Here is a 16,220-nt window from a genome sequence, read left to right as displayed (position 1 = left end):
CTTGGATTTAATCTAGAGTCTAGATTCTAGACTAAAGTCTTTTTAAAAACGTGGTACCCAGATGTGATCTCACTACTTCAGAAGCCAAAGAATGTCCCCTGGCCAGAGATAAGAATAACAAGTATGTTAACTTAGTCTACAGCTGCATATGCTATTTCAGGATCCTAATCATGTCATTTGCTGTGTCAAAGAAAATCCCCCAATGCTTTTGTTTTTAAACCTGGGATAACTATATCCACATACCTATTGTCCAAAAGACTGATGTGTTTACAGAATATGACATTTCTCCTTGTTAACTTTATTTCAATGATTTAGTCCTAGCCTACCAACCCATCATGATCACTTATATATTAATTCTTTTAACTCTACCACCTACCTTTGGTTTATCTAAAATAAAAAAAAAAAAAAAAAAAAAAAAAGCTAAGCATGCCTTACCTCCTTAAAAAGTCCTACAGAGATAGGGAAACAGGATGATGAGTCAGAATTCCAATGTTCTGCTTCTGGGAATGCAAAGGCATGCAGAGCCCTGTCTCAGGAGGTCTCCTTACCTGCTATATGACTTCCACAGATGACATGAACCACCTACCATCATGTACACTCAGAACTCCCAAATCCAGATTGCAAAGTCAAAATCCCCTCCAGAGATTGAGACCTCTAAGTCTGAGTATCTGCTGCATATGCCAATATTCCCCATGTATCTCAAACTAAAAAATGTATTAAAAACTAGAAATCATCATTTAAATAACAAAGATCTATTCAAAACCTAGCAGGTGTGGGTAAAACAAAGTCCTGTGAAACCTGTACTCTGAGGGAAGAACAACTACGAACAAAGTGGGTGTTTAAAAGATTTTATTTATTCATTCATGAGAGATACAGAGAGAGGTAGAGGCACAGGCAGAGGGAGAAGCAGGCTCCATGCATTAACCACTGAGCCACCCAGGCTGCCCTAATGCAATCCTAAGTAAATGATAAGACAAAAATAAGCAGAATGAGTGTATAGTTATGCCTTCTTCCTCTGCCCCCAGGCACTATTTTGGATATAATAATGATGAGAGAAGACCTCACTCAGACAATTCTCAACAGAAACCAGGAAATACCTCTAACAAAAGAACATTCTATTGATCCTTAGCATGTCTAAGGAACTACAAGGAGGCCAGGTTGGTGAGAACAGACTGTAGCAGAAGGCTGACAGAAGAAATGAGGTCACAGAAGCAGCTGGGAGACAGATCACATAAGCCCTGTAGGACTTGTAGGACTTCTCCACAGTGACTCAATTTTACAGTAACTTACCAAGTTTTAGAAAATGGATCTCATCCTAGTTGACCATATTCTTGCAAGACAGGGCACACATTATACTGGATGAGTTCTTACTCTCAAATGTATTTAGGTTGAAATAAAATGGCAACATCCAATCAACTTCTTGGACATGACTAATTCAAATAAACAGCCACTTACTAGACAGATATATTGCATTTTCTGAGCAGAGTTCTTATTAACTAGTCAGGAGCTTGTCATTTCAAGCTGAAATGGTAATAGAAATTGTATATATTGAAAGCCAAATGAAAGATAATACCAAAATGACAACCAACAAAAAATTACCTTGACTTTTTTTTTTCCAACCCATTACACAAAAACTGATTTCTCTCTCTCTCTCTCTCTCTCTCTCTCTCTCTCTGGCAATAGAAAGTTGAATTAGGGCACAAGTTGGATTTGTCAGAATTATTAACTAAAAAAAAGATTTTCAAGATTTGACTTTTGCATGCCTCAACACTGAAAAACTCTTTGACAACATTAAGAAAATAGTTCAAAAATAAACATCTTGCCTTAAAAGCTAAATAAAAAAATACAAAAACTTTAAATATTTCACAGCTCACTCAGATTCAATTCATAAAGAATACCTGAGGACTATAAATGCTACTTAATATGAAAATCACATTAGGGGGATCCCTGGGTGGCGCAGCGGTTTGGCGCCTGCCTTTGGCCCAGGGCGCGATCCTGGAGACCCGGGATCGAATCCCACGTCGGGCTCCCGGTGCATGGAGCCTGCTTCTCCCTCTGCCTGTGTCTCTGCCTCTCTCTCTGTGTGTGACTATCATAAATAAATAAAAATTTAAAAAAAAATTATTTAAAAAAGAAAATCACATTAGGTACAACCACTATAAAATTTGTGTGAGGGCCTCTGATTTTTTGATTTTGGTTATTTGAACATTTCTTAAGAATAGACCCTTCAGAGTAGTCCTATTTTTCTTTTAACTCACTGGGTTTTCAAAATTTTAATGGTTGAGGGGGATCCCTGGGTGGCTCAGTGGTTTAGCGCCTGCCTTTGGCCCAGGGCGGGATCCTGGAGTCCCAGGATTGAGTCCCGTGTCGGGCTTCCGGCACAGAGCCTGCTTCTCCCTCCACCTTGTCTCTATCTCTGTCTGTCTGTCTGTCTGTGTGTCTCTCTCTCTCTAACATGAATAAATAAAATCTTAAAAAAAATTTTTTTTTTTAATGATTGAGAATTAAGGGAGATAAAGTTGAGACAGTTACTTTAAAGTCAAAGGCCTGGGGGACTGCTGCTCGGTCTACCCATAGAAGACCAACTGCCCCTACTCTACAAACATAAATGGAACAACCCACACAAAACAACTGCTGTTACACACTGGAGAATGGGCAACCCGGGACCATCAGCCCTGACAGAGCACAAACAAATGAGGATCTATGGGAACTCTAGTGGACTTCCTTGGAGGCACTTTCCAGAATCTAGTTCAGAGAAGGGGGGCATCCAGCAGGGCCTCTCAACCTGGCGGACTTGAGGTGACAGACAGGAAACTGAAGAGGCTGGGGCAAGTCAAGTTCATGAGGAGAGGAGGCAGATTTAGAGTAGTCAGCTCTAGTGTGAGGCCAAACTCCCTGGGGCTGGGAACATTACACTGGAACGCTCAAGGATGAAGCATTCCCAGAGCTCAGACAGGTCTGAGGAGAGTATGCCTCCTACCCGACTGAAAGGAGAGACCCTGTGACATGTGAGGCATAAACATACTACCACAGACCCCAAGGCTATGAGATGTTGGCAGCTCACTCTAGCAAAACTTAAAAGGATCAAACTCCTCCCAAGTAACTTCATATCACAGCGAGATACAGCAATCCACAATATGAACCTCACAGTTTCTGCCATCTAACAAAAAATTACCCATCATGCGCAGCAGTGGAAAATTATAACCTATAACCAGGTGAAAAAAACAGAGACCTCAAAATGATACTAGTTGGAACTAGAATATAATGTATTATAAAGATAGTGCAGACACTGAAGAGTATAAAGGAAAACATGAACATGATGAAAGATGGAGTATGTTTAAAAACAAACATTATATGGTCTCATTCATTTGGGGAATATAAAAAATAGTGAAAGGGAATAAAGGGGAAGGGAGAAAAAATAAGTGGGAAATATCAGAATGGGAGACAGAACATGAAAGACTCCTAACTCTGGGAAACGAACTAGGGGTGGTAGAAGGGGAGGTGGGCGGGGGGTGGGGGTGACTGGGTGGCGGGCACTGAGGTGGGCACTTGACAGGATGAGCACTGGGTGTTATTCTGTATGTTGACAAATTGAACACCAATAAAAAATAAATTTATTAAACAAAGACCCAAATAGGTCTTTCAGAGATGAAAAATACAGTATATGAAATGAACAATTATGCTGAATTGGATTCATGGCAAATTAGACCCCTGAGAAGAAAAGATAGGTGAACCTCAAATCACAGCAATAAAAAATACCCAAAATGAAGTACTGAGAAGAAAAAAAAGGACAAACAATTCACTTCTCACTGGGACAGTTATCAAGCAGTCTAAGATACACATACCCTGGAATCTATCACAAAAGAAAGAAACACAGAAGCTCATCAAAGAAGCTCAAAGATTCCAAGCAGGGAGAACACATGCACAGACCACAGAACCACAAGGCCCACCAAAATCATAATGCTGAAAACTAGTGATAAAGAAAAAAATCCTAAAAGTAGTTGAGAGAAAAAAAAAGACATTACAGACAGAAGGCCAAAGTAAAAAGGCCTGCAGATTTTCCAACAGAAACAACACAAGCCAAAATGCAAATAAAACAACTTTCAAGACTGCAACAAGAAACTGTCAACTCAGAATTCTATACCTGGTAAAAAGAGCTTCTAAAATAAGGGACAGGGGATCCCTGTGTGGCTCAGCAGTTTGGCACCAGCCTATGGCCCAGGGCACGTTCCTGGAGTCCCGGGATCAAGTCCCACATCAGGCTCCCGGCATGGAGCCTGCTTCTCCCTCTGCCTGTGGTCTCTGCCTCTCTCTCTCTATGTCTATCACAAATAAATAAATAAATAAATAAGGGACAGATAAACACTTCTTCACACAAAAGCTAACAGCATTTATTGCCATCAGACCTATATTGCAAGAAATGTTATGTATTTCGCTAATAAAAAGACTACTGCCTCAGCAACATCTATGATGGTAACAGCACAAAGGACATATGCTGAACATGGACATGTACGGTTGTAAACTTCTTAAACTACACATGAAGTGGTATAACAGCATTTGGAGGCATACTGGAATAAATTAAAGTTGCATATTTTAAATCTTAAAGCTACCACCAAAAAAAAAAAAAAAAGCAGTAAAATAGAGATACAGGTAATAAGGCAATAGTAAAAATAAAATGGGATCATAAACAAGTCAATGAATCTAAAACAAAGGACAAAAAAATAAGAAAAGATGGAACAAATGGAAAACCAAGAGCCAAACAGATTTAAACCCAAGCATTATATAAAAAAAAAATTCCAAGCATGTCAATTATTACCTATTAAATATAAATAGTTGAAGTCAGAGAAGAAAATAAAATAACTTTCAAGAATATTCTAGTCTGCACCTTGCTTCTGTCTCTTGGTTGAATGTAGCAAACCACCGTGCCATTGGTGGTCTTCTCTCATTTATAGATACATCATTAACTGCTAAAATGAAAGCTAAATAGCAAGTCTAAATTTCAGGGTTTTTGTTTTACTCAATAACATGAGTGTAAATGGGTAAGTACTGAACTTTTGCCTTTTTGGAGTAAGATCAGATGGTCTTGTTATTTGTAAAAATGTCATTTATTCCAGAATACAAGTCTTAAAAAGGGCTTATAAATTTTTAATGTTTTATTAACTAACAAGTTATAACACATATATACTTAAATGTGCAGTTTTCTTTTTTCACAAAAAAGTAGGCTTTTTTCCTAGAATATTCATTTTCTGAATGAATAATACATTTGCAGGTTTCAAAATCAAAAAAGCACTGAACATCTTACAGAGAAAGGCCTTCCTCCTACTACTGACCCATTCAGCACTTTATCCAAACCAATCAACAACCACTATACTTTGTTATTCCAGATTTTTTTTTTGATGCATGTACCAGATACTATCATGAAGATTTTTCCTCTCCACCTTCAATTTCTAGAGAAGTTATTACCTTTTTCTTTACAAGCGATTCTCTCTCTCGATCTCTTTTCTTCCATTCCTCTGCAAGAGCCTGCATATGAGCCAATTCCTTCTGCCTTAGCTACAAAAGGCAAACATATCACTGTTTCAAATATACAAATCAGTTGTTCTCTGGTAAATAATTAATACTGATCACTGATCATGTTTTTTTTCAGGCACTCTATTTTATTCTTAAACCAAATAAAGAGAAGGCATGAAATAAGGAATACCCATGTGAGTATAAAGCTAATGTTAAGACCTGTTTTCTAACTCCCATTTCAACACAGATGATTCTAGATGATTCTGTATGCTACATGAGGGCCAGAAATTAAAAGAAATGCCCAAGTTTCCAACCTCTGAATTGTAGTCTTCAATGCTAATTCTGCCCCAGAGTCATGGAGAAAGTTAAGGGGAATCCTTCTGCATGGCTTCTGCCCAGCTGTCATTTATCGAGTAGTTTTTAATTCTGTTTTACTGTAAGGGTAAAGCATTCTTGATAGTGAGGGACTGGGTAGGGTACCCATGAACAGAGAGAAAAATCTTATGGCGAAGAAAGAAATGTAGTCAGTAGACAAAAACAAAACTGCCTTAAAGTAACATTTAAAAAGTAACCTGGTTTTCAAAAATGTCTTCTTGCATCTCTTTCCACATTTCCAGCTCCAATGCTGCTTTGTATTCCAAGGTTTCTCGAGGCTCTGTCTGGACTTCTGAAGGACATGGTGCAGGGGGAAGGGAAGATGGCTTCTGTTGTACAGCAGATAAACCCTGAGACATGAACCAAAATGTATTGAAACACACTGACACACATAGCACATTAGATCCATTATAAGGCGTCATGTCACACTTTCAGTGATACTTACCTGAGATGAATCCGAGACAAGAATCTCACGCATTTTCACTAGTCCATAATCTTCTAGAGTTACTGTGTAAGAAAGATCTATTATCCTGTTGTTTGACCTACAGGTTAAATCAGAAATATCTTAAAATTCAAGGAAACACTTTTATATTATTTTTCCTTTTATTTCCCCATGCTAAAGCACTAATTAGGTCACATTTCTTGTATCTGACACTGTTGCTACTCAAACTGAAGTTCTATACGCTTCACGACCTTCCACATACAAGATCTTACTTGAGTATACACAGATCTTGAGTATACACACTCTAGTAAGTACATACCTATATTCGCTAAAAAATAGGAAAATACTGTAGATATGGAGAAATATAAAATCCTATTGCCATAGGTAGTTACTGCTGAATTTTCATTTCCTTCCTCTCGCGTTTTATGCACATGCACTCATATACATACTGAGATCATACTATTTTGTTCCTTTCTCTCCATTTCCATCAGGACCTTTTTTCGTGTGTCATCAATATTAATTCAAAAATGCACATTTTAATCATTGTAAAATAGCCTAATGAATTTACATAGCAAAATGCAGAAAAAAAAATTTCCCTACTCTTCGTGATATAGATTATTCTGAATTCTTATTCTACATTTTCCTAGTAGGAAGCACTTAGACATAAATCTTTTACTGCATGGGAGCATTGTGTCAGGATAATTTCTGAAAATTGGATAATTATATATAATTTTTATAATAATGAGGATATCTCTGTATCACAGAACCCCATGTAGCTTTTACCAAAATATTAGAGAAAAACACAAACTTGGCTATAAGAAACATGGCTTTGTCTACATCAAATCTATTCCATAAATCTTTGTTCAAAGAAAACTTCAGTGAATGAAACCCACACAAGCAAACCCTTAATAATCAACTGGCACATTTTCTTCTGATCTCACAGCTTTTAGAAGACATGAATAAAGCAAAATGGAGCACTATCTTAGCTAATTCTCAAAAAACTTCTCTGTGTACAGAGCAGGGCAATAAAAGTTAATATTCATAACCCACAGATTTAAAATAACTAGCAATGATCTAATTATTTTCATGATATTCTAGTTATTTGACCAAAAAATGGTATTTTTAAAATAACTTTCAGTTCAGCAGCATCTGATACTCTAAAACACCTCTTCCCAGATCCTCCGAGTACAGGTTTTACTCAACTCTTTACTTTCTGCAAGTGACTAGAGATGGGCAAGAGCAAGAAAAGGAATTTCAAGCTACTCTTAGATCTCAGCTTTTTACTGAGCCTGAGTTCATGCTACATTCTAATTATGCTTCAAAAATCAAGGCATGTGATATATAATATTAAAGTATATTTAGGCTTCTGTTGCTAAACTGAAAAAGATCACTCAAAAAAGGTCTTTTGTGTAAGATATGTGAACTTCAGTTTTTCCCCGTGCCAATAAATTCCAGGGCGGAAGAACAATACTCTTTTTAAAGTGTCAAATATTTGTAACATTCTCAGAAATTAGACTGGAAGCAAAATTTAAAATACCTGTCAAGTAGAAAGCCAGTCATTCCCAAAGCAAAGTAATGTAAAAATACATTATAATACTTAGTAACCCTGATTACTAACTAAAAATAATAGCCGGAATTTAAAATTCTCTGGCTTAAGAGACGGGAGGGAAATACTAACAAGGCTAAGTGTTAACAGAATAATAAGGTAAAATGATACCAGAAAACTAAAAAGCAAATTAGAATATAGCACCCATTGGTCAAAGAAGAAAGATCAAACAAAGATGACAAGAAAGGACAAGGCTGTACCCAGTTAATAAGAATAAAAAGTAAGCTAAGACCAATTCTGAGAAATGCATTACCCCTGTGCTGCTATAAAAGGCACACTTTCACTATAAGTTTGACGCCAACACTGTTCACCACTGGAACCTAAGAAGCGTGTTTTTTCTGAAGACAAGACGTTAGAAAGCTGGATTCTGGCGATTCCCAGAAGTAAATCTTTACTCATTTTATCCTTGTGCCACAATTCAACCAGCAGTGGAATCCTGAGGAAGAGAGAAACAAGTGTTCATATCTATCAGTTCTGAACTAAGTTGATAACATCTCTGAGTTCTCCAAATGGAGTCAAAGATGTTTTTGTTACCTGGATTATAAAGACTCAATTCCATGGGTAACCAACAGAAAATACTATTACGTTTTCTACACCTCTTTCCGTGCAGTTAAGAAAACCCTTCAGACACTATTTTTAATCTTCCTTCTTCCTTTTAAATTAATACACAAATTTGAATTGTGATACTCTGAGAAAGTAAAAAGACATTTCAGATCTCATTTTTCCTCACAAATCCAATTCAGACAACTGGATTAACACCTCCATGTTATATAGATGACAAATCAGAAAAAGCCAACAATAACCACAGTCAACTGGTGAAGCAGTGATAAAAACTAAATAGCTTGTTTGTATTTATCTTCATGGATTATGAGGAAACATGACTACTTTTCAAAGCTGCTTCTTTACTCATAGGCCTATCAACATAGTTCTAACATCTAAATTCAGACAAGATAGTAAAATCTACAAAGAGCCTCTGTAACCATATAAAACTTTAAAGCAAAAGCACAAACACTGCAGACATTACCAGTACCTTTGTTCCTAGGTTTTTCAAATGCACTGACTGCTGTGAATTTAAAACTCTAAGGCTTGCTCTTGTTAACAAGATATCAATTTTCAAGAGTAGGTTCATATCATACAGACTGTATACATATTACCTTAAGAAGGTATCTTGCAGCTGATGAGGCAAAGTTGCAAAATCAAATGCACAGTAAGACTGCGGGAGAAAAACTTCCATGTTTTTGCGAACTTCAACAGGAGGATTAGTCATAATAGGAGCTGCACTACCGAAGAATGGATAGGAGTACCTAAAATTTAAGAAAAACAAAATCCTATGAGACAGTTGACAGGTAAGGCTTATAGTCTTTTTTTTTTTTTTTTAAGTATAATATGAATATAATGAAATGAACAGAATTTTTAAAATAGGGAAATGATATAAATACATTATGGTTTTAGTCCTATTGCCAACTTTAAAATACTACAAATACTGTCAGTGTCAATGTAAAAATTATAGCAGTTCTAGAGAAAATATATTATGTGTATAGCACTAGTTCCTCAGGCTGCTTTACAAGTGATCTGAGAATGACCTTCTGGGGAATAAGAATTTTGGCATTTTGAAGGCAAAGACACCAAATAAGCAAGAGATGGTCATTTTGAAACTTCCCGAGTAAGATGAAGTCCAAAGACCAGGCCACCATTTGTTTAGGAGTTCCTTGAGGGCACGGATACCATCTTTTTCATCTGTACCCTCCCAGCAACAAATAAGCCCTTTTGAGCACATTCAAGAAATAAAATACCTGCTGAATTTACTTTGTAAACTTACTTTCTCTATTCAATAATATCTTGACTTTTATGGACTAACAAACTCTTAGTTAACTCTAAAAGGGTGCACCCATGGAATTCTGCCTTTGAGAAACAAGGATGAAAGCAGATGAATCAATGAGTAACAAGACTACTTTTTCCTTTCATCATCCCACACCAGATGGAAGGATGCCTGACTATCATAGAACTTACTTTGTATTTAAAGCCAAATACAAAGACAATGTAATGCTCACTTCAATTTCATTTTGTATCTTGTTATTCGTTAGGAAAACTAGAGCTTAAAGCCTAGGAGTGGAATCTACTTTTCCTAAAACAAGAATCCCATGCATTCATTCAATTCCACTGAAATCAGATCATCTCACAAATCACATTACACAGTGGCCAACTGCAGTTTCATGACAGGTCATGAGAGCATGACAACATGAAATCAAACTCAAACTGTTTTTAAAAAAATGCTATAAGATGCCTCAAAGACATAACCAATGGCCCTTATCAAGTGAATTCTATGTAGCATGTGTAAGTGAATCTTAACTGTTTCTTTAGAATACATTTTCCCTTTTCTTTGCCAAATGAACTTCTGGCAAAATCTGTCTTCTTCACTAGGTTGAGCTCTGTGTTTACATGGCCTATAAACCCGCAATAGCAGACACACTGCTGGCATAATGTAGGCACTTAATGATTAAACAAAAGGCCTGTATGACAAGACTGAACCACTTAAAAAACAAAGATAAAAGTGCCTGGTACTCGGGCTGGGACAGACTTCCCCCCTCACATCTTCTTATTTTAGATCATCCCACTATTTCTATACTTCTAACTAACAGCATCTCTGGGTACCCTAAGGTCACATTCTCTACTAGCTCTGGTAAAGGGATCTCAGTTAAAAACATGGAGAGAGGGATGCCTGGGTGGCTCAGCGGTTAAGCGTCTCCCTTTGGCTCAGGGTGTGATCCTGGGGTCTCATGATTGAGTCCCATATCGGGCTCCCTGCATGGAGCCTGTTTCTCCCTCTGCCTGTGTCTCTGCCTCTCTCTCTCTCTCTCATGAATAATAAAATCTTAAAAAAAAAAAAAAAAAGGAGAAAGTAAATAATCATTCTTATTTGTAAAAAACCATTTTAAGAGATGTTCCAGAAACCTTTTAAGAAAAGCTTTGTCAATGAGAGAAAGCTTTTTTTTTTGTTCCTCAATTTTCAACCAGGATTATCATAATGTTTCTCAGCCTCTAACAAGAGGTAAAAAGCCAAGCTTATGCTGTGATGGAAAGACTCCCGTTCTGTGAATTCACTACTACACTCAGCGTTGGGTCCCTTTGATTTGGTCCACAAATCACATCAAAGCTCAGGGGATTCTACAAACAGCTTGATAAGAATCTAACAACTGAAAAATTAAATAGGTGTATGAGTTAATGATGCATCTGAAAAACAGGTATGCAGTAAATAACAGCAGGGAGCACTGTGTAGTTGCTGACATTCCTGGCAGTGGCAATCCAAAATGAGAGAAAGATTTTCTAGTTTTAACCACGTAAAGAGCAATAGCTCTAATAGAAATGCTAATGCTTGCTCCAAAGAAATTTATAAGGAAAAACTAAATACTCCAAACAAAAACACATTAGTGTACTACTACATTTAATACATATTTCAGCCAAAAAAGTTGATGAAAATGTGTTACTGTTAAAAACAAGCAATTGAGGGCAGCCCGGGTGGCTCGGTGGTTTAGCGCCACCTTCAGTCCAGAGCCTGGATCCTGGAGCCCTGGGATCGAGTCCCACGTCAGGCTCCCTGCATGGAGCCTGATTCTCCCTCTGCCTGTTTCTCTGCCTCTCTCCCTTTCTGTGTCTCTCTCATGAATAAATAAGTAAAATCTTTAAAAAAAAAAAAAAAAGCAGTTGTGTAAAGCTATTTAATTGACTGAAATATATACGTGTTTTAATTTCTTTTATTGAACAGGGTGAACACATTCCACTTGCAGTTCATTAAATATGGTTTTTACAGTCTCAGCTACCAAGTGTAGATATTAGATATAACCTCCCATTATAATAAAGTTTTATAAAAAAAACCAGATACAATACTTCCCTTATTTTGACCTATACCTCTTCTAGAAACACTTTTTAAAAAAATTTTTTTAAGATTTTATTTATTTATTCATGACAGACACAGAGAGAGAGAGAGCGAGAGAGAGAGAGAAAGAGAAAGAGAAAAAGAGAAGAGGCAGAGACACAGGCAGAGAAGCAGGCTCCATGCAGGGAGCCTGACGTGGGACTCGATCCTGGGGCTCCAGGATCATACCCCGGGCTAAAGGCAGCACTAAACCGCTGGGCCACCAGGGCTGCCTGAAACAACACATTTTACAAGTTCAAGAGTCACTTTGTTTTTTACCAATGGGCATTACTACATTGTCATAAATACCTGTAATTATTATTAGTTCTCATACCAACAATGTCACCCTGGTTTAAATTCAAAGTCATTAGGACAGAGCTTTGCCCCCTTTTCAGTTCATGGGTTTAACAATGTTTTCACTTCGGTGATATTTCTCCCTCTATTATTCCCAAATAAAGGAAAGCCATTGCTCTTCAGAAAATAATACTATGAAACAAAATCAGATCATACCTTAATATACAGTTGATTGGAAAACCAACTTCCAAATCATGGATACTCCTTAAGTCTATTGAAAAGCAAAAATGATGTGATGTTGCTGGCACAGCAATCTTCTGTCCTGAGGCTGTTTCTGAAGCATGGGATGCAGTCACTGCCTGGCCCACTGCCTGGGCCACTGAAGCAGGTACAGAAGTGATGGCTAGAATGAACATAAAAATTTAAAAGAAAAAATGCCTTTTGGTAACAATTTCTTTTCAGTTATTTACATCACTTAAAGAAATCTCATTTACCTTCAAGCAAGGAATCTGATCATTTGCTTTCATAAACATGAATTAAGCCATCAACTTCTTGAAGTGACTTACCCAAAATTATGTAGGCTTTAATTCCCATTTTAGAACTGTGTAAAAAAAGACCTTACTCTTAATATAGATTACAAAACACAAAAGCATACATTACTGATGCTGTGGTATGTGCCAGCAGCCTGGCAGGCACCAACTTCTTTCCAAGAGGCAGCTAAACTCAACTTAGTATTTGAAGGGTTGTACTTGAGACGTACTGCAGATATAATTTCATCACTTTTTAAGTAGTAGTTTTGGCTATTTTAGGCACATATGACATAGTCTAACAAAAGAGATAACTACTTCAATCCCTAGAGACCAGAGATGTTTTGCGAATAGCCCAAGTCCAAGAGCTATTCAATGACCAAGTGATAACTTGCACCTTAACTTGACTCCTAATCCACCACTCTTTTAATTACTTACACTAGGAAATATAACTGCAGATCCTTACGCAGTAGATGGGAAAAGTTTAGAAAAGCAGATAACACCGTTCTCAGGCTAACTTTCAGATCAAAAAGGAGCATTATGATTATTACAATAGGCAGTAGCTCTTCTAAAATTCCAACGAATTCACAACATTCAAGTGTTTACTAGTTAAAAATACATTCAAAATGTAAAATACATTTTACATGTAAAAATACATTCAAAAGAACTATTTTCTGTCATCTCTTCTGCATAAACTACCGTTTCTAAAATAAAAGTAACTGGAAAACTCTCACCCAAGCAAAATCTATGAGAAAGTTACAGACTCAATCTAAATTTATTCCAATTTAAGCAATTTTTTTTTTTTTTAACATCATGACACACTACTGGCTCTTAAAATAAAAAACTCACAATTTACTTAAAGACCATGAAAACTCTCTTAATCATTAATTAAATGGCTATAAAATGTATGCCTAAAAAAATCTGTAAAAAGAACACCTTACCCTTTGGATTTGGTTTTGTATCCTTATCATATTGCAAGCTTTCCACTTCACTTCCTGTTGCATCATCTTTTGTTGGAGGTGAAAGGTTTTGAGGTGGAACAGGGGACATGCTTGGTGACTTTGGCCCAGTGAGTATCTTCTCTTTTATAGGAGTTAAAACTCGCTTCTTTGAATGCTGTAGTTCATGTTCATTCTGGGTCTTTAATTCAATTAAAGACTAAAAACAATTTTTAAATAAAGTATAATTTGCAAAGCACTTTCCTTCATAATTAAGCAAAAAATGAGATGTTGTTTTTTAAAAATATAAGCTTCCTTTCCCAGTTTGGATATTCCTAGTCTATTTTTCTTCATAATTTGCAAATTTTCTTATAGCATCTAGGACCAGAAAAAGGAAGATGAACAGGAAGGAAATATGTATCGAGAGCTGAGTACCAAAATGTATCCTAACTGTAAGAAGGGCTATTTGATAAAACAAGTCAGGCCAGGTGTCCAGGGAATGGTTAGTATTACCAAAGCAATAAATACAATGGAGGCCTGCTACTAAAACAAAAAATAAAAACATATCTAATAAGATTTTCTTCCTTTCTTTTGTTCAACCTTCTTCTAAAAATATATGCATATATATATGTGTGTGTGTGTGTATATATATAATATATATATAATATATATATTATATATATATACTTAAACTCTCACTATGGTTTTTCTATCTTTAATTCATAACCTACATAAAGATAGTTCTTCAAAAGAAGCACACTACAGTTGATTCCGGGGCTACATATAATAAAAAAAAGTATGTCCAAACATTCATCTCTGCTGCCTAAATAGCGTCTGAGGACCATAAAGTACCGTGAACCAGGAACTCTGTCTTAGCTCAAGCTGAGTCAAAGAAAATGATTATGATTAATGCAGATTCCCCAAAACTAGGTCTAACAACATTCTCTTTTACACGGGTTCCTTTTCTGGCACTGACTGACCATGAGTTGAGGGTTGAGGAGGCATAGTTCCTTTTACATGAAGGGCACTTGGGAGTCTGCTTGAGATTCTCTCTCTGCCTCTCCTTTCCAAAAATAAATAAATCTTTGAGAAAAAAAGAAAAAAGAAAAAAAAAAGGGGGGAGGCGCCTGAGTGGGTGGCTCAGTCAGGTAAGGGTGTCTGCCTTCGGCTGAGGTCATGGTCTCAGGGTTCTGGGATGGAGTCCTGTGTAGGCTGTCTGCTCAGCAGGGAGCCTGTTTCTTCCTCTCCCTCAAATAAATAAAATATTAAAAAAAAAAAAAGACTGCATGCAAAGGCTCTGTATAAAGACTCAAAAGTATAGCCAAGAAGCCACAGTACTTTTCAGAATGGAAGTATCATATAATGTAGGCCACTAATTAAGAATACTTTCTCACACAAGGTAAACTCTTCTGAAGATCAACTTTTATAAGGAGCTATGAATGACACAGCAAAAGCTGGAGGAGGGGATGGATGGTTGCTACTTGCCTGGGCTTCTATGCCTTCTCTCTGCAGAGCCACAGACACTCCCACTGTTGGGGCTAGCTCCATGGGAACAGGTGCAAGCTTCTGTTTGGCTCGGTTTGGAGGGTCAAGGATAAAAGCACCCTCAACAGTGACCGGGCGCTGGTTGATTTCTGTACTCCCCTTTTTCAGCAGTCCAGTTAGGGGTACTTCTGTACTTCCAAGTGAGTGGTCTCCACAGCAAAGATGGATCTAGTGGGGAAGAGAAAATCAAAATAGGCTTTATATTCTCTCTCATCTCCAAAACACATTAACTTAACAGAAAGGGAAGCCTGGATGGCTCAGTTAGTTGAGCATCCTATGCTTGGGCTTCAGGGTCTTGGATCAAGCCCCACAGCGGGCTCCACACTTGTTCTCAGCACAGAGTTTGCTTGAAATTCTCTGCTTCTCCCCCACTTTCTCCCTTCCACCCCCATCGCCTCCCACGCCCTCACACCACAATTGTGCACATGGCAGTCTCTCAATCAATCAATCAATCAACCAATAAATCCTTAAAAAAATAAAATGATCCAGAGAAGTAAAGTATAATGCAGGTTATCTTACTGACCTGCAGTGACTAAGAGATTCTCATACATGATGATTAAAATTGTTGGTAAGGCATAAACCTTACAAAGAACTCAATAATAAAGATAGAGAGAGAGAAAGAGCAGGAGGGGGAGAAGACAAGTCGCTGCTGAGCAGGGAGCCTGACTTGAGGCTTGATCCTAGGACCCGGAGATCATGACCTGAGCCCAAACCAAAAGGAGGATGCTCAAGTGACTGAGCCACTCAAGCACCCCTTTCTTTCTCTTTTCCTGCTTTTCCAATTTTATACTATAACAGTATTGACTAGTACAAGGTAAAAGAGATTACCTTTCAGGTGGACTGTACTGTTTATCACTGATAGCTAATCAAAACTTCGACAATACCCCTTCTGAGATGGCTGTTCAGGTATTTATTTTCCTTACTATATAGGCAAACATGGTGTCCACGCACAATAAGCAATCACAACATGAAACTATTTTTAGTTCTAATGTTTGCAATGACCAGTCAGCTAGTTTTAATATTATTACGTGTGACGTTGTTGGTGGGCTGGAGAGAAAGGATTTTTATG

At 37.3% G+C, this 16,220-nt stretch overlaps 1 protein-coding gene across 4 annotated transcripts in view; it reads right to left on the bottom strand.

Moving 5' to 3' along the window:
- Positions 1–16,220, bottom strand: part of CEP120 (centrosomal protein 120) — a 97,004-nt gene that overhangs the window by 34,023 nt on the left and 46,761 nt on the right. For all 4 annotated transcript variants that reach the window (XM_041761549.1, XM_041761551.1, XM_041761550.1 and 1 more), the window contains 8 exons: positions 15,092–15,319; positions 13,610–13,826; positions 12,358–12,544; positions 9,089–9,238; positions 8,188–8,370; positions 6,332–6,428; positions 6,084–6,236; positions 5,464–5,553 (listed from right to left, as the gene is read on the bottom strand). In XM_041761549.1, coding sequence (XP_041617483.1) covers positions 5,464–5,553; positions 6,084–6,236; positions 6,332–6,428; positions 8,188–8,370; positions 9,089–9,238; positions 12,358–12,544; positions 13,610–13,826; positions 15,092–15,319 — 1,305 coding nt within the window. The remainder of the gene's footprint in view (positions 1–5,463; positions 5,554–6,083; positions 6,237–6,331; positions 6,429–8,187; positions 8,371–9,088; positions 9,239–12,357; positions 12,545–13,609; positions 13,827–15,091; positions 15,320–16,220) is intronic.

This window comes from Vulpes lagopus, chromosome 7 (genome assembly GCF_018345385.1).
Source record: "Vulpes lagopus strain Blue_001 chromosome 7, ASM1834538v1, whole genome shotgun sequence".
Lineage (NCBI taxonomy): Eukaryota > Metazoa > Chordata > Mammalia > Carnivora > Canidae > Vulpes > Vulpes lagopus.
Note: the sequence above shows the minus strand (reverse complement) of the source record. Positions and strands in the feature narration are given on the sequence as shown.